We start from the raw sequence: 25216 nt of genomic DNA, 5'->3' as shown, positions 1-25216 counted from the left end.
AGAGTATAAATAATGCACAAAAATACACATTTTTCAGTAGAAAGGAATTTCTATTCTAAGGGTCACAATATAAAGCTTAAAGAGAGTAAACTCAGGAATGATATTAGAAAATCTCTTCACAGAAAGAGTGGTGGATGCATGGAACAGCAGTGGAAGTCATGGAGACAAAACAGGAACAGAATTCAAGAAAACCTGGGATAAGCATAGAGGGTCCCTGTTTGAGAAGAAGTGAAGGGAAAGGCAGAAATTAGCACTCATCTAGTCTACTCATTTTTCATCCAGATGCAGTGTCATGACCTCAGTCTATCAGCTGCCAGACTTTCTATTTCTATTCATTTAAATTATTTTTCCATCTGGTGCCCAGAATACTCAAAGAAAATCATTAAGAACTAATTTTATATAGCAAAATAGAAGAGCTACATTCACGGTATTTGGTCAACAATGATGTGAAAAGAATGCTGATAAAAACTCCATGTGAATCCTGTGGGTGTGTATGTGTAATAATGTGCACTGCATTTTGAGTTTTAATGTATACTGATTGAGAAAACATGTTCCTTTAGGTTCTAAAAGTTTTAAGTATGGTTTTATCAAGACTAAATATGTTCTTCCATGCAGAAAACAAGAATGGGTTCTGGGGTGTTTCTTATCTGATGGTCTTAAAGTGGCCAAACAGGTAGACAAGGTGACTGCAAAAGCCAGAAGGATTTTTGGGTACATAAAGAGAGTAGTAGGCAGCAGGAAACTCTCGAAGTTTGTGGTGAGATCTCATATGGAGTACTGTGTACAATTCTCGAGACCACTCTGCCTTCAGAGGATATGAACCAAATAGTTGGTCCAGAAGGAAGCAAATACAATGGTCAGCCGTCATTATCATAAAATATTTGGGGGACAGACTTAGAGATCTAAACATGTTTACCCTGGAGGAAAGGAGGGAAAGTAGAGATATGGTAGAGACTTTACCTCAAAGGAACCAATCCCTGGAAGCAGGTCTCTTTCCAAGGAAAGAAGGATCTGAAATGAGGGGTCATGGAATGAAGTTGAAAGGAGTTAGACTCAGGAGTAATCTAAGGAAATATTTCTTTGCACTAAAGGGAGTGGATGCATTGAACAGCCTCCCTGTGAAGGTGAGGTTAGTATCAAAATTTAAGAAAACATGGGGCAAAAGCAGAGGATCTCTGTAGGAGAGAAAGGGATTATAAAGATGAGCTGGAGATGTGGCTGGGCAGACTGGATGGGACCATATGGTCTTTATCTGCCATCATGTTCTATGTTTACAATATTATATAATAATATTTTCATGTTTACTATTTTTAGACTTCCGTGGCCCTTCATATTGTCAGATACCTGCAGACAGAGGCAACTGCAGCAGCACTGAGAGAAGATTTTATTTTCAGCATTCTACTGGAAAATGTCTTGCTTTCAACTATAGTGGATGTGGTGGGAATAAAAACAAATTTTACACTAAAAGGTCATGTATAATGGTCTGTAAGAAAGGTATGGAAACACATTATTTAAAAATATCTTTATCCCATTGATCTTAATTATTCCTGTGGCCTCTGTTTGGCCTCTAGTGTGTACTGGAGTGTGGTTTATGTATTAAAATGTAAAATCTCCCAATTGGAGGGTTCAGTAAAGGGTCAGAGGTATTTGAAATGTCCTATCTTTTACAATGGGGAAACACCTAGCTAAGAAGGTTCAATGGAAGCTCAGTGGGTGTATGTGAAAGCTGCTTGAAAGGCAGAGTGGTTCTTTCCCAATAGGGGGTGGGGTCATTTGGGAGTATAAAACATGCCTTCCATGAGGCACAAGAGAGGGAGATGAGGGAGATTGGAGAGATTAAGGAATCTTGAAAAAGCTGAGAGATTGTGTAGAGGTATTTTGATGTGGGTGTTCTCACTGGCACTCAGAGGAATTTGGAAACATCTTTAAGAAGTGAGGCAAGTTAGCATGAGCTATGATGGGGTAAGAAGGGCAGCAGAGCAGGAACCGAGAAACTTCATCTGCCAAAAGGAAGGGGAAGAAGTTGTCTTGGGCCATTTCTGCAACTGTTGTGAGTAACTTGGGGTCTTCAAAAAGATTGTAACTCATTGCTGGGCCCACAGAAAGCCTGGGACAGAGGAGCAGATGGTCCACTCGCATAGTAGCTTACAGTTTACAAGATCTGAAGTTTGGAGACTGAGTTTTGAACTGTGAAATTTTGTATCTGATCTGCTTTTTCCTTCTGTATCTCCCTGTTTCTGCTGTGGATTTTGAATTTTTTTTGCTGAACAGATTATTTTTTCAAGTCCGGTTTTCCTTTGGTTTGTAGCACCAGCTACTGTGTGAACTGTGTGGGGTTTTTTTACTGTGAGGTAAACACTGCCCAGTTGGCCTTCCAAGAAAACTTGCCCGCAATCTATGGGACCAAGAGAATCTAGAGTTCACCGGGGCTGGGAAGGTCACCCTGCTTAAGGAGGGTGGGGGAGGTTTACACTCACACTTAGCAAATTATAAACATTTAAAAGAACAAAATGTTTCTACTGTAAGAGCAATGAAAATACCCTAAGTCAGGGGTGGCCAACTTCGGTCCTCAAGAGCAACAAATGGGCCTGATTTTCAAGATATCCATAATAAATATTCATGATATAGATTTGCATGTACTGCCTCTATTGTATGCACATCTATCTCATGTATATTCATTGTGGATATCCTGAAACCCAGGCCTGTTTTTTGTTCTTGAGGACCAGAGTTGGCTACACCTGCCAAAACTGCCTCAACAAAAGGACAAAGCCAAAATAATGTTCAAACGTAATTATGTTAATAAAAGAACATTTAGGCAGAGATGGATAAGTCATTTTGAGTTTCATTAATCTCCTCCCAACCCCAGATGGATTTGTGTTTCAGTGTCTTAAATCACATCCTACAAGTGCTCAAGCATCTACAGTTGGAACCTGACAGTTACAATATACCTTTTGCAATGTGGATAGAAAAAGCTGGCCAGGCTGGATGGGCCAAGTGGTTTCTATCAGCTGTCGTCTTTTATGTTTCTGTGATACTTGTGACAACTGTAACTCAGTTCATTAAAGTTCTAGTGATGCCATGTCCTAGCTTAAATTTGCAATTTTTATATAACTCGTTCAATTGGACAAAAGATATTCAAGAGTTGGATACTGGAATGATATCCAGCTGCTGTAAGAGTGCTGCAGAAAGCTGTAAAAGAGTTGGGAAAGCTATTAAATCACATGCTGTTCTTCTGCCTAGCATGTGTAAGTGTCTTTGCCAGATCTGAGGAAACTTGCATAGAGAATCTAGGCCAGTGTAAATTCAAGATGACTTTCTTAAAATATTTGAAATGAATTTGGCAAATTGGGACCATCTGAAAATATTTAGAGGTCCATAGTTAGTCATAGTCCCAATAGCAAAGTTAGCCAGATACACTTACCTGGCTAACTTTGGAGATATATTCAGTAGTTCAGCTACACTATTGAATATTTATTTATTTATTTATTTAACATTTTTATATACCGGGGGCGCTCTTGAGCGTGACCAAGATGGCTGCCTAATCTTTGTGCTCTGCTTTCATCGCATTCTATTTTAGGACCTTTCAACTGTATTGATACCACTCGTGAGAGTTTGCACTTTTTTCTGATTTCTGACGATGTCATCCGCTAAATCAGGCAAGATTGAAGCTGCCTTTGCGGCGGGGACGGGTTCTAAACGGCAGAAACAAGATCCCCCCTCACCTGATAAGGTCGCTGCGCAGAAATCAATGGCGTCCGCCGATTTAGTGCTTTTGGAATTGAAAAAGCTTAAAGAAATGTTACAGCTCAATATTGACGCAACTATGGCTATACAGGGTGAACTTCAAACTGTTACCCAACAACTTACCACCTTCCAGGTACGTTTGGATGATGTGGAAGCACAGGCCTCATCGCTACTGCTAACAACGGCGGCCATTCCTCGCATGGCGTCGGACATAGAACAGCTACAGCGAGACATGGAGGACATGTCGAATTGTAACCGCCGCAATAATGTTCGCGTACTGGGCTTACCGGAAGGAGCTGAGGGCTCTGATGTGATCGCTTTTATCTCACAATTCCTTCCATCGCTCCTTAAACTTCAATTTGACCAACCTTTTGAAGTGGAAAGGGCTCATAGGATTCCTGCACGCCCGCTGAGGGATAGCCAACGGCCGCGTCCTCTAATTCTCAAGGTGCTCCGATACCAGCAGGCCCTGGCTGTCCTAACGGCGGCTAAAACCAGAGCCCCTATACAATATCAAGGTAATAACATAGTTCTAACGCCGGATTTTGCGAAAGCTACTGCGCTTAAAAGAAAACAATTTCTGGCACTGCGACCGCAACTGCGATCGATTGGGGCACAGTATGGTCTTTTATATCCGGCGCAGATGCGTGTTACCCATCAAAATCACACGCAAATTTTTCACCAAGTCAAGGCTTTGGAAGATTTTCTGCGATCCCGAACGGAAGCTGAAATGGTTACTTGACTTGCCAGTATGTAGCTCTCCTGGAGCCTTGACCAAGTAATTTTTTACGTGCTTGCTCTCTTTCTATGATAATACGTATACATAATACCTTATGTATGAGTGGTATATCAAGTTATCCGTTCTATTCACGTTACGGTCCCAAGTCCGATACCTGCCTCGTTTTTTTTTTTTCATTATGCGATTTAGCAGGTCCTAAATTAGGATGGCCTCTAGGGTGACAAGAGGCTCATTTTTTTCTGCGTTTAGCCTTAGGGTTTTTTTGATGTTACTATTTTTCCTGTATTGCTCTAGACTTTTTATGTTTTTTTCTCTACATTTTTTTTTCATACTACATGGCGCCATCTGTATCCCGGAATTTTTTTCTCTGATGGTTGGAGGGACTGATACTTGTTTCCATGTTATTTGTCTGTTACATAGCCCATTTTACTACCAGATATTTTGCAAATGGCATCTGCAATCACACATGTTACCACCATTTCTTTGAACGTCAACGGCTTCACACACCCCATCAAGAGGAAAAAGATTCTGACATATCTGCAATCTGTGCATACAGACATTGCTTTTCTTCAGGAAACACACCTCTCTCCTTCAGAATCCCTCAAACTGCGGCAGCAGTGGGTCGGCACTGTTCTTTACTGTCCAGCTATAGCTAAGAAGAGAGGAGTCTCAATACTGCTTCATAAACGCTTGGAGGCAGAGGTTGATACCCAGACTGCAGATATTGATGGCAGATGGATATTGGCCCAAATTCGCATTGCTGGTCAGGTATATACACTGTTAAATCTATACGCTCCTAACGCTGATGATCCTTTGTTTTTTCAATCAGTTTTTGCTACTCTTTTGTCTTTGGAGAGCTCACCGGTTATTGTTGGGGGTGATTTTAATCAGCCTTTGGATCCTTTTCTAGATAAAACTACTTCTTTACGGACTTCCATTTCCAAATCATGCAAGACTTTGCGTCATCTTCTCGACTCCCACGGTTTGGTGGACCCCTGGCGCCTGCTCCACCCTACTACTAAGGATTACACGTTCTATTCATCTCCACATTCATCCTATTCTCGCATAGACTATTTCCTTATCTCAAAGTCTCTGATCCCGTCGATCAAATCAACGTCTATATTTCCTATATTGGTTTCCGATCATGCTGCTGTGGAAATGTCTTTTCGCTTGCTTTCCCCAATTTGGTTGGACAACAATTGGCGTTTTAATTCAGCTCTACTCTCCGAGCCTTCCTTCTGTGACGATCTTCGCCCTAAAATCATGGAATTTTTCAAGTTTAATAGTTCCCCAGAAATTTCACCATCTACTCTTTGGAATGCCTTCAAAGTCACGCTCCGTGGGGACATTATCAGTCACTCTATCAAACTCAAGAAAAGTCAGAAAGCTGCTCTTATGGCTTCGCACCAGGAAGTAGAGGAGTTAGAGCAGAAGCATATCGCTCATCCTACTAGAGCTTCTCTTACTTTATTGTTAAAGGCCAGATACCAGTACAATCAGCTTTTAAGCGCTCAAGTTCACCTGGGCCTCAACCACACAAAGGCCTTATATTATGCCGAGAACAATAAATGTGGACATCTGTTGGCTGCATATCTCAAAAAGCGTCAGGACAGAAAACGGATTTCCTCGATTCAGTCAATTTCCAATAAGTTGCTGACGTCTGATTCTGATATTCTGGCTGCTTTTCGTTCTTTCTACGAATCCCTCTACCAATCTGAACTTGATGACAGCCTGCCGTGGACCTGCATTTCACAATTTTTTGATACACTATCTCACCCCTCTCTTACGGAGAACCAAGTTGCAGCTTTAGATGCACCTATCACACAACTGGAGATTGCCTCGGCGATTTCCTCTTTGGCCAGTGGGAAAGCGCCCGGACCGGACGGATACAACTCTGACTTCTACCGCGCATTTAAGAATGACTTGGTTCCCCATTTACATGATTATTATACGTCTTTTCTTACCCACATTACAGGGTCATCAAGTTTTACTGAAGCGTGTATAGTAGTATTGCCCAAGTCAGGGAGAGATCCTAATCTTATCTCTAACTATCGTCCAATCTCACTTCTCAATACTGACTACAAAATCTTTACGAAACTCCTAGCTACCCGTTTATCTCAGGTTTTATGTTCGCTCATAGATCCTGACCAAACGGGATTTATCAAGGGAAGACTCATTGCTAATAATACTCGGGTTTTCTTGCATGCTCTCCACCATTCTTCTTCTCAATCTACTCCTACGGTGGCTGTCTCTCTCGACGCTGAAAAGGCCTTTGATCGGGTCGAGTGGTCTTATCTTTTTGATACTCTCAAATGGTTTGGTATTGGCCCTTCCTTTTTATCTTGGGTTCAATATATCTATACCTCTCCGTCTGCTTTTCTCTACATTAACAATCAACGGCCTTCTCCCTTTCAGCTTCATAGGGGAACTCGTCAGGGTTGCCCCATCTCTCCTCTGCTTTTTAACCTTGCTTTAGAGCCGTTGCTATTGGCGATACGCCAATCTCCTGATATAACGGGCATCGCCATAGGTAATGACATCTTTAAACTTTCTGCTTATGCAGATGATGTCCTACTTTTTCTTACTAATCCTGATACCTCACTCCCCTCTCTTTTTCGGCTTATTCACTCCTATTCCCTACTTTCTGGCTACAAGATCAACTGGCATAAGACTGAGTTATTACCGTTAAATTTAATGGGTTCTGTAGTGGATTTGTCTGGTTACCCCATCAAAAAAGTTTCCAATGGCCTTAAATATTTAGGCATTCGTTTCTATGGGGATATTGTTACTACCACGGGCTATTGTGAATCCCAGATTCTACAAATGATCAGGGATACTACTTACAAATGGTCCCCCCTCTATCTCTCTTGGTGGGGTAGACTGGACACTATCAAAATGGTTTTGGCCCCTAGGATCACATATATACTGGCTATGATTCCAGTTCTATTTTCTAAGGATTTTTATCAATGTGTGGATCGATTGTTAGCTCGTTTTCTATGGCGTAACAAAGCTCCACGCATTGCCTTACCTAAATTGAAAAGCGCCCCCTCAACATGGAGGGGTCAATTTCCCGGACTTTTATATGTACCACCTGGCTTTTATACTACAACAGGGATATCATTATTTTACATATGAGAATCACCTCTCTGAACAGCCTAGATGGTTCCCAATTGAACAGTGGTTATTATCGCCTGTACCGTTGGAATTTTTTCCGGGGATACCACTTCGGCCCCGGGATGCTGCTCACCCCATTCTATCTACTCTATATAGAGCTTTTCACGAATTTGATACCCTCCGAACGGGGGTGACGCCCCCCTGGCGTGCGTCTAGGTTCGCCCCTATATGGAATAACCCTAACCTTACAATTGGTGGGAAACCTATCAATTGGCCTGTCTGGAAACGTCACGGGATTTGGTTTGTGTCCTCATTGTTTCGTGACTGTTCCTTAGTACCCTTCGAGCACCTTCAGGTTCATTGTGGGCTTCCTCAAACTCAGTTTTATGCCTGGTTGCAACTGCGGAGTACTTTATCTACTATTTCACTTGATTCTATCTATACTCCTCTCCCTCCGCATGTTTTTTCCTTTTATCAGCAATATGGTTGTCTTGGTCATTTAGCATCAAAAATTTATAAGATGCTCAAACTGTCCAAATATGCAGCCAAGGTTCTTGGACTTCAATCGTTATGGACACAGGAACTTAAGCTACATTCTGGCCAGGTTAATTGGACGTATGTATGGCGAACTTCGGTTCGTATATCGCTATCTTCCAGTATCACTCAAACGTCCTATTTTGTTCTTCACCGGGTTGCCTGGACCCCCTGGAAGCTATATAGGGCTGGCCTTTTACCAACTGCAAATTGCTGGTCATGCCAAATGCCTAATGGTACCCTATCGCATGCCTTATATTTTTGCCCTTTCGTTTTTAAATTTTGGGATAAGGTTTGGAAGGTTATTTCTCTTATTCTGGATATCTCCCAGCCCCATACCTATTCCATTATTATCCTAAAAGGGGCGGACCCGTCTCTTACCTTACCTCTCCCTAGATGTAAACTGCTAGATTTCTTGCTTTCCATAGCGCTACAAAATGTTATAGCGAACTGGAAGAGGAGTGATATGCTTTCCGAGCATTATTGGTGGAATTCAGTGTGTATGTATAGTAAGTACGAAAAAGCTATGGCTTTGAAATTTCATAGAATGTCTTCTTGGTGTCAGGTGTGGAAGCCGCTTGACGATTATGTAACTTCGCAGCTAATGTAATATGGGCTTTATTGCTGTATCCTCTCCCTCATATTCGACACATGTTTTTTTTCTATCTGCTTCCTCCATTCTCTAGTGGGCCATGTTTCTCCCTTCCTTTTTTCTTTCTTTTTCTCTTCTTCTATATTTCCTCTCTTTTTTTTTTCCCTTTTGTTTCTTGCTTTCTCTTCTTTGGTTACAGGTTTCCTTCTTCTCTGCCTTCTCTCCAGGGACAGTACTCCTCTTTTTCTGCCTGAGAATGTTTTCCTTTGGGATACAATGTTTATGTTGGCTACCACCATTCTTTATCGTCTTTTATGATGTGGACTGTCTGCCTAATGTGGTTTGTTTTTTTTTCTTTTTCCTATGGATGTTCTACTTGCTTTTTGTTTTATACATTACAGGGCAAAGGACTATGTTCTAGTATTATTCTCTGGAATTTATGCCAGGTTTACCTGTTTCCCCTTTGTATTTCTTTATTGTTCTTCGTTTTTCCTTGTTACACCAAAATCTCTAATAAAAATGGTTTAAACTCAAAAACATTTTTATATACCGAAATTCATGTAGCAAAAGTTACATATCAATTCGGTTTACATTATAACATTAAACAGGCAAGACAGAGTGCAATTACATCGAACAGGAGGATAAACTTGGATCAAGTAACTGGGGATTAAAGAACAAGAAGATACAATAAATAATGTAGTACTCAAAAGGACCTGGCTAAATATACAGTAGACACGTTACAAGGTGCATATATTTGGGAAGATTTAGAGTAAAATTAAATATAGACAGCTATCTTAAAGATAGCCAGATAACTTTCTCCAGCTAACTCTAGGATCGCTCTGCAGCACAACCAGACATAGCTGGATAAGTTATCCAGCTAACTCTAAATATTTGGATTAACCAGATAATGTATCCAGCTAATGTAACTCCTCCCTGAAATGCCTCCGGAATGCCCCAAGTTAGCCGGATAACTTCTGAGTTATCTGGCTAAATGGTTTGGAATATGAACCTCTTACATTTGAATACTAGCCAAGCTAACTCAGTCTAAACCAAGATTCTGAACTGGTCAAAGTCAGCTGACCCATTTCTAGTTTTGTATTACATTTATTTAAGAAAACAAAAGATCAGCTTATATGTTGCAAAATGAAATATAGGAAAACTTTTTCCCAAACCATGTAAATTACTTGCTTGTAAAGTATTTGAGTGCCATCTTCGAGAATCTATCCTCAACTACCCATGTGGTGTTGCCGCCAGAGAGGGGAAGGCCAATGATGGTCACATGGTTCCTGGGTTCCTTGGGAGCAGGCAGCAGCTGCATTAACCCCCAAGGCTGTGCTCTCACACTTTTATTCATGGCACACATAGGGCAGGACTCTGTGCAACGCTTAACATCGGTCTTCATTTGTGGCCACTACTGGTGTCGCACAATTAATTCCAATGTCTGAGTGATGCCTGGACAACCAGACAGGAGGGAGTCATGAGCCCATTGAAGAACTTTCTGTCATAGGCAAACCCAGTCTTAGCTGGATCAATGATATCCTGTGGGGTTTCCAAGGTTCCTTCAGTATTAAAAGAATGGGAGAGGGCATTGGCTCAGTGTTTTTTCCCAGTGGGCCGATAGCACAATTTGAAGACAAATAGATTAAAAATTGGTGATTAGTAGCTTGCCTGGGGTTTAATCTCTGAGACTGCACCAAATATTCAAGGTTTTTATGATCCATACAGATGGTTACTAGATGCTTTGCTCCTTCTAGCAGGTGTTGCCATTCTTCCAAAACCAACTTGACTGCTAACAGCTAGTGGTCTCCTATAGTGTAGTTATTTTCTACCAGAGAGAAATTATTTGAAAAGTAGGAGCATATCATAAGGGTGCCATTATTTTTATGTTGTGGGAAGACAGTGCCCACCTGAAGGGTAGATATATCTATGTTCATTAGATACCGGCTAGTCAAACCTATGAAGCCCAAGCCGGCATCTAGTGAACGTGCCCTGTAGTGGGACAGACTGGAGCTTCACCTGTACCAGTTGCCTTCCCTGCAGGTTGAACCCTTGGATTCTGGCAGCCAGCTGGTCTTAGGTAGGTCCCTAATGGTGGAGGCAAAAACAAGAGTCCAATAGCACACTCTGGTTAGGGCAGACAGCGGACAGATGGAGTCAGAGACTGACCTAGGTCGGGGCAGGCTGTGAACAGACATGGTCAGGTCCAGGCGATAGGCAAAACATGGTCAGGTCCAGGCAGAAGGTCATGATCTAGAGAGTCAGGCCAAGGAAGAAGGGGAACACACTGAAGACACTGGATGAGAGGAAACAGGACAAGGAGGGCTGGAAGAAGGAAAAGGAAGGCAGAATAGAGCAAGGCAAGAAGGCAAAGCTGGATGAAGCAAGGCTGGAAGGCAAGATTGGTTGAGACAAGAATCAAGAATACAGGAACGCTAGCAACACACTGCTATAGTAGGAGACCTATTGCTCAGATGCCAGTAAGCGGTCTGAGGAGCCCTTAAGTAGGATGGGTTTGCTGGCATCATCAGAGGGCGCCATGGGGACTTTCTTGTGGGGAGCCCTTCAAAGCAGGGAGTTGTGCATGTATGTGCCCACTAGAGAAGGCCCAGATATCAGCGGCATGACGGCATGTTGGACCACACTCTGCGGCATTCATGCCACACTGGAGTCTGGCGGCATCAAAGTGAGTCCAATGGCTCATGGGGCCTTCCCATAAGCCACAAATCGTAACAAAGGCAGAGCCAAGGTGATGTTACTTCAGTATTTTTCTCAGGTACAGCTGGTACCATTTGTTGTGCAGCTGTACAACATAATAGCACTAGCTGCACCTGGGAGAGGTGCCAAAGTGACGTCAATTTGGTGTCATCTTCCAGGCAGCCGGTGCCATTTTTTAAAGGACTCATGGAGGGTAGGTGCTAAGGACAATGCTACTGCCCCTTTCTTGGTGATTCCTCCTCAATGGAAGGGGTAAGTGGAGGCCAGGGAGGGTCCCAGCATTGGCCAGTCTTCAGCAGGGGGCAGGGTCATAAGGGCCAAGGCAAGCCCTGGCTGGGCTCAGCTCAGGCCCCAAGATTGTTGAGAGACAGGAAGGGTTAGAAGGTTTTAGGCAGGCATGTTCCGATATGCTTTTTTGTTTTGGTATTAATGTTTTTCTCACTTTGGGAAAAAAACTGAACCAAAAAATATATTAAACAAAACAACTAACAAAAATGAAATGACTGGGTCTGTAACATCCCTAATGTGTTAGTTTTTTTTTAATTTAAATGTTTATTTTAGTTTGGCAAATAAACCAAACCCTTAAAATACCCCAAAACAAGACCTGTTTTTGAGTGAAACAGTATGATTTGTTTTAAATCTGCTATTGGAATATCCACTTAGTCTTCGTACTATATGAAAGGGAAAATAACCATTTCCTTTTTACCTGTTCCGACCCATTTATAATTTTGTAAACCTCTAGCATATCCCCTCTCAGTTGTCTCTTCTCCAAAATGAAGAGCCCTGACCTATTTAACCTTTTTTCCTAATGGAGCTGTTCTTCTGTCCCTTTTACCATTTTTGTTGTCCTCTGTAGCTTTTCTAGTTCCGCTATCGCTTTTTTGAAATGAGGCAACCAGAACTGCAGATAATACTCATAGTGCAATCACACCATGGTTCGATACAGAGGCACTGTGATATTCTCCATTCCTTTCCAAATAATTCTTAACATTCTATTTGGGTTTTTTTTGTTTGTTTGTTTGTTTTAACTGCCGCTTCACACTGAGCCAAGGATTTCAATGTATGTACCACAATGACTCCAAGATGCTTTTCCTCTGTAGTGACCCCTAATATCAAATTGTGTACCTATAATTAAGATTATTTTTTCATTTGTCTATATTAAATTTCATCTGCTATTTAGATACCAAGTTCTCCAATCTGGCAAGATCCTTCTGCAATTCCTCACAGTCCACTCGTGTTTTAGCAACTTTCAATATTTTTGATTCACCTGCAGATTTCATCGCCTCACTTATACCTCTTTTTTTCCAGATCATATATGTAATTGTTAAATAACACTGGGCCCAGTACAGATTTGTGGCGAACTCCACTATTAATCTCTCTTCACTGGGAAGACTGACCATTTTAGTCCATTTGTGTTTCCTCTCTCTTAACCAGTTACCAACCCACAGTAGGCATCTTTAACACAACTCAATCCAACCCAACCCATATTTATTTGCTCAGAGTGAGGTATATGCACAGAGATAAGTACAATAATAAAAACATAATAAAAATAAACAAAAAATACAGAACAGAAGGACTAAAAGCATTCAATTCAATACAGCTTATACAGTATCAGTAATACAATATAACGTCCCCATCACACCTCCACTGGCAGGAAGACTAGTTCTTACCTTCTGCTGGCTTGCCATCCTATGCTGTATTAGTTCCTTTCAGCACCACTTCAAAAATTTGGTCCACAGTGGATCAAAGCATGAGCAGTGCTGGGAGATGCCATTGTAGACGTAGGTAGCAAGCCAGCAGGCAGTAAGAGCCTGTGCTCCTCCTGCAAGCACATGAACATGAGAAGTCTAGAAATGGGTTCAGTATGGGTTGTGTTGAAGTATATCTTAGGTTGGGGGGAGGGGGTTAGCTGAGTTAACAGGCCTGAGAAGTAGGCAATATGTAGGGCCGGTGCTATCGTTTTTGCTGCCTTTTGATTTGATATCCTGACATCTTGAGCTAGTTGTGACTTAGTGAGGATGGCAGAAACATTTCTTCACACGCAAACACACACACACTCAGGCAGGCTCCCATTCATATAAATATACACACATAACCTAGGCAAGCTCACATTCACACAACATACACACGTATAACCCAGGCAAGCTTCCATTCACAAATACACACATAACCTAGGCAGGTTCCCATTCACACAAGCACACAATCCAGGCAGGTTCCCATTCACACAAGCACACAATCCAGGCAGGCTCCCATTCAGTCAAACACAGACACACCACTGCTTTTGTTCTTCTTTTTACAGGGCTCCCTGCCTCTTTCAAAATTTCTGCAGCTGCTTTTTTTCCCCTCTTCCAACCGGTTCCTCTGCAAGATACCCCCCCCCCCCAGGCTTAAATAGGCCTGAAAGAAATTCTGCCTTCCCTGCTGATACAGCTCCTTCTGTTCTCAGCACCAGCGGCACAGAGCAGGAACTGGCTAGATGAAAACAAGCTGCTCAGAGGTGTTCAGCGACGCTGCTCCACGTGCCTCTGCTGGATGCAGCAGCCATGGCTTCAGGGAGGCATAGGGATATCTAATCTTAAAAATAAAAAGCTGGCTTCAGTGGTAGACAGAAGGAGGGGAAGGGGCATGTTCTCCAAGGCATTTTTCCACTGTGACTCTGCGCTTCAGCCAAGCGGGATTCGGGAGGATGAGGATGAGGCTGCCATGAATCTGCTTGCTTCCACTGCCACCGCCGCACTCCTGGGTGTACCACCCCATGCAAATGCACGGTGTGCATACCCGTTTGTGCCGGTCCTGGCATTATGTTGAAGGATGTCCAGGATAGTATGGGTATCTCACCTCGGTGACACATGCAGAATACAGACAGATCCTTACCAAATACAGAATAAAGTTGTCATAAAGTATAATTAGAAATGTGCAGACAAAATCTGAACTGGAAACCACAAGAAGCCAGATTCTGTATGCAGTGCAATAATAGCAAAACAGAAACATCACCATTCCTCATCAAACAATAATAAAATCAAGAAATGTAACACATAAATTATAATAGTAAAACCATACTAATAAAAAGAATAAATATTTTAAAATAGCTGATGATCATTCAGTAATTAAACTCATAAAAATATTTCAAAACAGCAAACACCACCCAACAATTAAAAACAATAAGAATAAAAAATTCCCTACTCTCTATATCTGGGAAATATTGATTTCCAATCACCTTGAAGTTGTTGTGGCTTAGCGGGGAATGGACTGCACACTCACTTTGTCCCCTCTTATATACACATGGGAGTCGATTTTAAGACCTGCGTGTGCGCATCCATGTGTGTGTGGTTCCCGGTGTACGCACACACATGCGTGCGCCCATGTGTGAACGGCCCATGACCCACGCGCGGGGGGGCGGGGTTCAAATTACGCATGGCGTCACGATCACCCTTTTTCCCAGCTTCCTCCCAGTCCGCTCTAATTAAAGAGCAGACTGGAAGGGAGCTCCTCTAACTCTAACCTTATCCTTCCTCCCTCTTCCCCTCTCCTCCCCGACCCCTAACCTAATCTTACCTAGCCCCAACTTTTTTATTTTTATACTTACTGCTACTCGGGAGCAGACGTAAACCCCGGGACAGCGTCTAATGGCACTGTCCCAGCCCGCCCCCGCCATGCCCCTGCCCACCCAGACAGCCCTCCCGGTCCACCCCTTTTGAAAGGCCCGGCACTTCGGTGTGTAACAGGTGTTATGTGCGTGGCTGGGCCCTTCCAAAAATGCTTGCGGTGCGCGCAGCACACAGCCATGCACGTAACCCCCGTAATTCATGTGCGCAGGGCTTTTAAAATGTATTCGATACTCTCTAACACACATACATTCATTCCCACACACACACAGACAGGCTCGCCCACACTTTCTTGGATGTTTGCTCACAGACTCACTCACTCTTCTCCCCCTCTAGAGTGCACAAGTAGTGGCAGCAGCCTCCACCTTCAACCTACACAGTCAACGGGACTCCCATTTCTTCCTGGGGAGTGAGCTGATGCTGAGGCTGCTTCTTTCTTCTTGCCATGGAGGATGGTGCCGCCTCCCGCCTACCTTGGGAGAGCTATGAAACACAGCTTCCTCTTCTGGGCCCATGCAATCCTAGCAGTCCTACCACTGCTGTGCCGCCATAGACAGCCCTGAACTTTCTCCAAACTTTCACACCCCCATACATTCTTGATCCTTCTCAAATTCTCTCACCCTTTTTTCTCTTTCCTTCTCACTGACGTAGTCTCCTCACTCACACTCCCCTCTCTTTCATTCCCTCCCTCCCACTCACTCCCTTCCCTTCTTTTTCACCCAGCTCCCTTCCCATTCCTTTCCTCTTCGCTCCTCTCACTCACCCTTCCTGCTCCTCCCTTCTCAATCATTCTTCTTCCCTCCCCTTCTCAGTAACTCCACTTTTCTCACCTCCTCTTCCCTCCTCTCCTTGCTCTTTCACCCTCTCTTCTCACTCCCTCCCCTCCCTTTTAACTCACTCCCCTCCCTCCATGCACCCAACCTCCTCACTCCCTTGTTCTTTCCTTTCCTCTCTTTCACCCTTCTTCTCACCTTCTCTTCCATCCTCTCTCTCACTCACACCTGTCCCTCCCTTCTCACTCACTTCTTTCACCCCTCCTTTCTTCCCCTCCCTCTCACTCTTTCCTTACTCTCCCTGCTCATTTATCCCTCTTCTTCTCACTACCCTTTTCACTCCCTCCTCCCTCCTCCCTCCTCTTCCCTCTAACCCACTCAGCCCTCCTTCTCACTCATAACCCCATTCTCTTCTTTTACCTACTTTCTCCCTCAGACTCTTCCATCTCACGGACCTTGCCCCCTTTCTCACTCAGCCCCCTTCCTTCCTCCTCACCAGGTCTCCCTTTTCTTCTTGCTGGTAGGGTATGCCGACCCCCCCCCCCCCACACACACACACACACACACTCACTGATACAATGAGATTGGCAGCACTGTGAGGATCCTCTTCTGATCCGCAGGGGGATGGGAATCCCATGGGAACATCATTCCTATGTGCTGCTGTGAGGCTTCTCTTCTGGCCTATGAGTGGGGGGGGGGCGCGGAAGGGGGAGGAGACTGGAAACCCTGCAGGCCCGGCATCTATCTGCACCACCACAAGGCTCTTCTTCCAGCCCGCAAGGTGTGGGAACTCCATTATATATTTGTCTCATAGCAAGGAAAGGAGCTTTATTTTTAGGGGGGGGGTCAGGTGGGGGCACTTTTTGCTGCCTCACCTTGCCTAATCATAGACCTGTCCCTGTTCCATGTTCTCCAGTTCAGGCTCCACTTTCTGTCTCCAAGCTGCTACAGTTCCATCTCATTTCCCTGGAGTTAAACTTCTTCCCCCTGACTGTGTCTCCATCCAACTGATCTTCTTACTGATATCCTCAATGAGGTCAGAGTCACTGTCTATCCTTCTCTCAGGGACTCTACCCTCAGAGACCCACCGGCTCCTGATTTCCCTCAGCAGCCTGGGAAAATCTTTTGACTCATTTGCTCTGTTCTGGGGTTTGTCTTGCCATTATTCCAACTGGTGCTTTCCCACAGGGGTTCACCCTCTACTTCCCATAGCTTTCTGCTCTTCTTATGCAGTTTGGGCCCTGTAACCCTTCTCTGTTTGCATAGATTGCTGGACCTCTGTCTATTATCAGCGCACATCCTAGGAGGATTCTGCCAGTTTTTGTACTTAGGTTTGTGGGGAGGGCTGTAGCTGAACTTTGTTAATGCACTGTGATTTTAAAAAACTGTCTAGAAAATACTGAAACTCAATGTTCAGTCTTTATTTCCTCATTCTGTTTTCTAACAGTGATAGTGCCATGACAGTGGACATTATCAGATACAGCAATATTGTTATATCAGCTGACTTTCAGTCTACAGCACCATGATGTGTATACTATTGGGGGTTATTGAATTAACACTGCATCATCAAACTCTGTCCCAAAAAGGAGAAACTGACACTTGTCAATTGGATCATAATTTGCATGAAACACAATACTGAAAAATAAATAATCTGCAATGTTTTTAGGTATATTAGGTGTTTTCCAGTGTTTAGGATATGTTAGTGATGCTGTTGCATTATACGAAGGTTATGTAGTTAGAAACATCTGAACCCCTCCTCCCCTCCAATTTAACAGTTCAACTTGAAGGCATGGAAGAGCATCCACAGATTGATTCTATTACATCAGTCTTGTAGATCCATAACAGTGTCACTGCTATGGTAAAAAAAAAAAAATCCTTCGGGGAAGGACCAGAACAGGTTTGAAAGCTTTGTTGCAAGTCTTAGTATCCTCCTACTCCTTGCTGTGTTACCGGCGGGCTCCCTTTTTACTGGTCAGGCTGAACTCATCCTATTGCAAGTATGGGTCTTGTAGACCTTTTTTGTTATGGAAATCAGAGCCACAAATCCTCTGCATGTAAAAAGGGTAAACAGTACACCAGGGCTGGGTCAGCTTGGCCGGCAGAAATGAAGCCTTCTGCAGCTTTCCCATCTTTCTCAGTGCCTGATCATAAAAGTCACACGTGCTCTGAACCTTGCATAGGAAGATTTTTGTCCTGCTGAGACTGCCAATAGGTAGAATTGGTCTGTCCGAGTGGGACAGAGGATATTGCCTAATGAAATTTACTGTGCTGCCGCCATGCATGCTGCTTTTACAATTAGATATAGCTTACATATTCCTCATGAGACACCAATCTGAAACCAAGATAACTACCTCCTACTGCTCTCTACGTTTGCAGATAGAGATCCCATGTATATAATTCTGCATCTGGAAATGCAGACTTTGTAACATGTGCTTGCTTTATTTTTCCTTTAGGTTTGGCTGAAAATCAAAAATGGAGTGATTTGATCAAAACCAAGAGAAAAAGAGAGAAAATGGCCGCAAAACCAAAACACGATGCAATCATTTTTGAATTGGTGTAACTACTTTATCACTTTTTCAGTGGCATGTGCAGTGCTCTGTAATGTTTCCTACATTATGTGAGAGAGGACATTGCTTTCCAGGTCATTGCATTACATTTCATATGTATATTCCGCTCTTCTCAAACAAGACGGAGTGGTTTCCAAACATAATTATAGCATACAATTCAGAAACTACAATTCAATTAAAATACAAAGTATAGAGCAGCAGAGCCTAGAAGAGACGCATCTAAAACAGTTCTGTAAAGGTCTTCCCTTATACCCAGAAACAATGCACTATTTTTGGTCCTTTAAATTTTCTTTTCATTTACATTTTTAGATCATTTTTCTTGACCCTGTCAGTCCTGCTGTGACCTCTCTCTGTATCTGCTCAGTGCGTCTGCAATACCCATAAATCGTTCCCCTACCCTTGAGGCTTCGTCCATGGGAACTTGCATTCTATAATGGGTATGCTTTGGAAAAATCTAACAAGTTCACCATAGCAGACATTATTTAAAAAGGAACTCTCAAATCTTGTTCATAAAATTAATTTTCTATTAATTTTGGGATCCATGTACGTAAAAGAATTGACCAGATTACTTAACTAGAGAAGCAGAAGATCAAGTAGGTTTCACACGAATTGGACCACAGTTGAATGACTAGGATACACTGCTGCTTCAATTTGCATATGTAACTGATTATATTATATACTGTTTTTCTACTGTCACTTACATTTTTATGGTAAAAAGAGTATGATTACAGTTTACTAGTAGAAATCTGTGGCTGGCTTTTAATATCAGATCAATTTGAAATAAAAATTAATCACTATGTTTATCTACTGCTGATGGAAGAACCTACTCACCAGCACAAAAGATGGGATATTGTGTTTGGCATGAGAGCATTTCCATCTGATGAAAATATTTAGTTTTTTACTGGTGAAATAAGTTGGTCCTATTTAGAGTTGCCTGCATCACAATGACTTGTGGGTAGTTCAAAATATATGGTGATGTTTTGTAGTTAAAAATGTGGTCCTCTAACTAAAAGAAAACATGCTTACTGTATTTAGTTCATATTTAGCCAGGATTACTCTGAAGATGAATGTTGAGGCACTGGATGAAATTTAACCCAAACCAAAAAGAGTTTAATTCTTTTGAATTATGTTTTCTTCATCAACATAGCATAAACACTCAGGGTTAATCTAAACTGATCCTCCTACACTGTGATGAAAGGAAAGTGAGAAGCTTGCTTTCAAAATGCTTATACAAACAGGAAATACATTTGGAGAATCCTGGCATGATCACTGTTCAATTAGAAAACTATTCATTTACTCAAGGCAACAGAAAATTAAAATGATCAAAATGCTTTGATCAACAACCCTAAAAAGGAAGATTGAAATACCATTCCAGCCTCTGTTTACAGATGAAATGTCATTTTTAATTGACAGCAAGACAAATTAAAGCTGTCTAAATTCTTGAATTAAAGGAAATAATCTGGCACCACTCTCTAAATGTATAGGAAACAGAAATATATTGAGGCAGATTTTTAAAAACTGCGCCCGTGCGTACTTTTGTTCACGCGACCGGGGCAAACAAGAGTACGCCGGATTTTAATAGATACACGCGTAGCCGCGTGTATCCTTTAAAATCCAGGGTCGGTGCATGCAAGGCTGTGCAAAATCGGCAGCCTGCGCGCGCCGAGCCTTGCAGCCTGCCTCCATTCCCTCCGAGGTCACTCCGAAATCGGAGCGGCCTTGGAAGAACTTTCCTTCCACCCCCCCCCTCCCCGCACCTTCCCCTCCCTTCCCCTACCTAACCCATCCCCCAGCCCTATCTAAACCCCCCCTACCTTTGTTTGAAAAGTTACGCCTGCCTGAGGGAGGCATAACTCGTGCGTGCTGGCCGCGCGATTCCCCGGCCCAGAAGCAGTTTCGGAGGCCTCGGCCATGCCCCCGGGCCGGAACCACGCCCGTGGCCCCGCCCCGGATGACGCGCTGCCGCGACATGCCCCCCCAAGAAAGCCCCGGGACTTACGCGCATCCCGAGGCTTGCATGCACCGCCGAGCCTATTCAACATAGGCTCGTCGCGCGCAGGGGGAACTTGGGGCAGGTTTTCGGGGGGTACAAGTGTATCTTATGCGAGTACCCCTTTGAAAATCTGCCCCATTGTGTTGGAGGAATTTTCATCCAATTCACATAATAAGAAGAGCTTTCTGCTGGAAATATCTGATTTGTTTCGTCAAAGCATACACATAAAAGGCCTGATTCACTAAGGCAGTGGTATTCACTTCCATTCCATGAGGACCACAAATTGGACATGTTTCAGGGTATTCCTAATGAATATGCATCAGATTGATTTGTATGTGAATCAATAGACACACTGCTCCCTTCCTAACCCTGCTGCCCCTGAAGGTGGACTGCTGTTAATATAAAAAAATAATAATTTTGAAAATCATTGTCAGGAACCAATGCCAAACTCTCCCCTTCAAAAACTAAAAAATCCAGCCCACGGAGGTCAGGAACCCCACCATCCAGACCCCCGCCACTACTTATAAAATAGATCCTGGTAGTCCAGTGGGGGGCAGAGTGCCCCTAGGCTCCAGGCCCAGTGGTAGCCATGTTTCAAAATGGCACCCCTTGGTCTTTGCCCCTGTTATGTGATAGGATGGGGGATGGGAGTTCTAGCTTCTGAGGGCTGGATTTTTATTTTGAAGAAGAGGGATGGGGCAGAGCCTGGCGGGAATTTCTAACATTTTTTAAAATATTTTAACAGCTGGCTGTCTCCAGGGACCAAAGTTGGGTTCTAACTGGTTCCAGACTTTCAGGACAGGTTGAACTAGTTTTGACTTTACCCAATTGCATGCAGGGACTTGTAACTGAAAATCCCTATTACATTCCCTAAGAAAAAAGGAAGGCAATAAATACATGTATGCAGTGCGGTAAAACCAGAACTGGATTAACTTCTCCTGAAAATCTGGAGCCAGTTGGCAACCCTACCCAAGATGTGTCCTCAGGACTGGGTTGAGAACCTCTGCCTTTTGAAGAAACTGACAGCGTGGAAGGATATAGGTCAGAAGTGGCCAAATCCTGTCCTCAAGAGCCTCAAGCAGCCCTGATTTCAGGATATACACAATGCATATGCATGAAAAAGATTTGCATGCATTACCTCTGTTGTATGAAAATATCTCATGCACCAACATTGTGAATATCTTGAAGACCAGATCCATTTGTTCCTCTTATGGACCGGAGTTGGTCACCACTAATATAAGTGAAATGGGTGAACAGTATGGATATTCTTTTGTTTGTTTAGTGCAGGAGTGGCCAACTTCTTTTCTCAAGATCCATAAATAGGCCTGGTTTTTAGGATGTCCACAATTCATATACATGCGATAAATTTGCATGCATTGTCGCCATTTTATGCAGATATCTCATGTATATTCACTACAGATACCTTGAAAACCAGGTCTGTCTGTGGCTCTTGAGGACCATAGATGGCCATCCCTGGTTTAGTTCATGCTAAATTGCTCTAGCATTTATACTTTTATGAAGGTGTGCTGTTCTGTGATATTTTGTGGGTCTTGCAAGCTTAAAATACTTTATAGTATTCCTTTTTACTGATTAATACTACTGCTTTTAGTACTACTTAGTTTAATAGTGCTACTAGATGTAGTATGGTTTGATTGGTAACACCAAATATTTTTGTATTTCATTAACTTAGTACATATTGTGATATTGGAAATTATTTTAGGCTTGATAATTTTAGTAAGTCTCTCATGGTAACCTTCCAGAATTATCGCATTTTAGTATATCTCCCCAATGTCTTTTTTTCCTTTTTAGTAAAATTGAATTATGTAATTTTTTTCTCCCATTTTTTAAATTTGTTTTTGGTATTGTACACATTTAATCTTAAACTAATATTTTAAAATTATTTTAGGAATGTGAGACTGTGAAATTATGGTTCCTAATACAATGAAACTGACAGTGTAGCAAATCTCTAACAATAAAATTGAATACCGTATTTTTCGCTCCATAAGACGCACCTGACCATAAGACGCACCTAGGATTCAGAGGGGGAAAATTTAAAAAAAAAAAAATTGTGCTAAACCGGCTCTGCGTCTGGGCGTCTTATGGAGCAAATTAGGGGAGTGCATAGTTTTTTTTTTTCTCCCCATTTTGTTTTCGGGTCTGGGGAGGGCCATTTCGGTCCACTCCCCAGATCAGAAAATTTTTCTTTCTGTGGGAACCCCCAAAACCCCCCCCCTCCCAACCCTTTAAATTAACAACCTCCACCCCCCTGACCCCCCCAAGACCTGCCGAATTAATTTCCTGCAACCCCCCACCCTCCTGACCCCCCCAAGACCTGCCGAATTAATTTCCTGCAACCCCCCACCCTCCTGACCCCCCCAAGACCTGCCAAACGTCCCTGGTGGTCCAGCGGGGGTCCAGGAGCGGTCCGGGAATGATCTCCTGGGCGTGAGCCGTCGGCTGCCAGTAAACAAAATGGCGCCGACGGCCCTATGCCCTCACTATGTCACTGAGACCGACCGCTGCTATTGGTCGGTCTCAGTGACATAGTGAGGGCATAGGGCCGTCGGCGCCATTTTGTTTACTGGCAGCCAACGGCCCTATGCCCTCACTATGTCACTGAGACCGATCGCTGCTATTGGTCGGTCTCAGTGACATAGTGAGGGCATAGGGCCGTCGGCTGCCAGTAAACAAAATGGCGCCGACGGCCCTATGCCCTCACTATGTCACTGAGACCGACCAATAGCAGCGGTCGGTCTCAGTGACATAGTGAGGGCATAGGGCCGTCGGCGCCATTTTGTTTACTGGCAGCCGACGGCTCACGCCCAGGAGATCGTTCCCGGACCGCTCCTGGACCCCCGCTGGACCACCAGGGACGTTTGGCAGGTCTTGGGGGGGTCAGGAGGGTGGGGGGTTGCAGGAAATTAATTCGGCAGGTCGGGGGGGGGGGTGTTTGTTAGATTTTTGTTTGGTTTTTTTTTTATATTCGCTCCATAAGACGCACATACATTTTCCCCCCACCTTTGGGGGAAAAAAAGTGCGTCTTATGGAGCGAAAAATACGGTACATAGGAAAAGGACTTTGGGAACCAATTCTTTACTTGGGGGTCTACTTCTCATGCAGCTCAAAGGTAAGAATTACATGGATTATTGCATGAAATATTGTACTTCTTCATTCTACAATAGATATAACAAGATGTAAAAGACCCTTCAATGGACAACTGTATACACCGTATTAGACTTTTGTCTAATAATTTACTAGTAAGTACATTTTTACTGCTAGCCCTCAGTTGTCATTACTAGCTCAGGAAATTGATTCTTTTAAGAGAATGGCTACCCATTTTCTCAGACAGTGATATGGGTGTTATTTATGAATTATTCTTCCACTTCAAAGCAAAAGCATGATGTTAATTGAAGTCTGTGCCCCAGTATATTAAATTATGGTAAAATAAAACAACTGTAATCCTTGCTTCAACTAGCAGCACCAGCCTTTGTTTTTTTTTGTTTCTTGAATTGTTTGCTTTGGATTGATAACATGCCCTGCAATAGCCTTGCCCCAAAACCCTGAGGGGTAGATTTTATAAATTTGCGCGAGGGCGTACTTTTGTTCGCGCACCAGGCGCGAACAAAAGTATGCTGGATTTTATAAGATACGCCCGTATCTTATTAAATCCGGGGTCGGCGCGTGCAAGGGGGTGCACATTTGTGCAACCTGCGCGCCGAGCCCAGCGGGTGTTGCCTGTTCCCTCCCCCCACCTTCCCCTCCTTTCCCCTACCTAACCCACCCCCCCGGCCCTATCTAAACCCGCCCCCCTACCTTTGTTGCCAGATTTACGCCTGCTGAAAGCAGGTGTAAATCTGCGCGCGCCAGCGGGCTGCTGGCGCGCCATCACCCAACCCGGGGGCTGGTCCAGAGGCCTCGACCACGCCCCCGGGCCGGCGCCACGCCCCTGGTCCCGCCCCGAACCGCCCCCTGACCCGGTCCCGCCCCTCCCCGCCCCTTTTACGAAGCCCCAGGACTTACGCGCATTCCGGGGCTGTGCGCGCGCCAGTGGCCTATGCAAAATAGGCGTGCTGGCGCGCAAGGGCCCTGTGCGCGTAAATCCGGCCGGATTTACGCGCGCAGGGCATTTAAAATCCAGCCCTGAGATTTTCTACAAGTGCTCTTATGTTGGGTACAATTTTCTGTTATGTTTCAAACAAACAAACAAAGAAAAACAGTGAAAAAGGCCTTTCTCAGATGATAACTTTCAGTCTGAAGTTTTCTCTCTCCTTTCCGAGATGATGTCATCAAGAAAATCAGCCTGTCTGCTTACAGGGGCTCAATGGTTTGTCAAATTCATATCATAGATGCATTTCCAGTAGAAAAATGTTCACTAGAAAATCTGAATAAATAAAATTGCAACTTATAAAAAAAGAAAACAAATGCCATTTGGTGAGGACAGAAGTTTTGTGTAACCATATATGGTTCAGAGATTGAGGAGAGCCAAGCTTGGAACCACAGATTATATTAATAGTCTTATTTTAGTACTGACAAAACTCCTTCTGATATGCACCTTCCCTGGATGACATTGAGCTGAAGAGATACAACTGAGCATGCTCACACACTGCTACCAACACAGAGAAAAGGTATAAAGCCACATTCCAAGTGTATTGCACCCTTTCTTATTAATACAATTTTGACGTGCAACTGTGTATTTCAAAGCATGCAGTACAATTGTGGCATTACAGAACAGGCTGAAGATTAATGTACAAATGCTGACATTTTTTAAATGAAATAGAAAGCTAAAAGCTGTTTAATCTTGTACAGTATATTTTCAATAAAAGTGGCAACTGTGATGATC

At 43.4% G+C, this 25216-nt stretch overlaps 1 protein-coding gene across 2 annotated transcripts in view; it reads left to right on the top strand.

The window, feature by feature from the left end:
- The window catches only part of TFPI (tissue factor pathway inhibitor), a 121353-nt gene extending 102173 nt beyond the window's left edge, over positions 1-19180 (top strand). For both annotated transcript variants that reach the window (XM_029605973.1, XM_029605974.1), the window contains 2 exons: positions 1315-1494; positions 18270-19180. In XM_029605973.1, the coding sequence (XP_029461833.1) occupies positions 1315-1494; positions 18270-18376 (287 nt within the window). In that variant the 3' untranslated portion in view covers positions 18377-19180. The remainder of the gene's footprint in view (positions 1-1314; positions 1495-18269) is intronic.
- Positions 19181-25216: the final 6036 nt, after the last annotated feature.

This window comes from Rhinatrema bivittatum, chromosome 6 (genome assembly GCF_901001135.1).
Source record: "Rhinatrema bivittatum chromosome 6, aRhiBiv1.1, whole genome shotgun sequence".
NCBI lineage: Eukaryota > Metazoa > Chordata > Amphibia > Gymnophiona > Rhinatrematidae > Rhinatrema > Rhinatrema bivittatum.
This window is presented reverse-complemented; position numbering and strand designations above follow the sequence as displayed.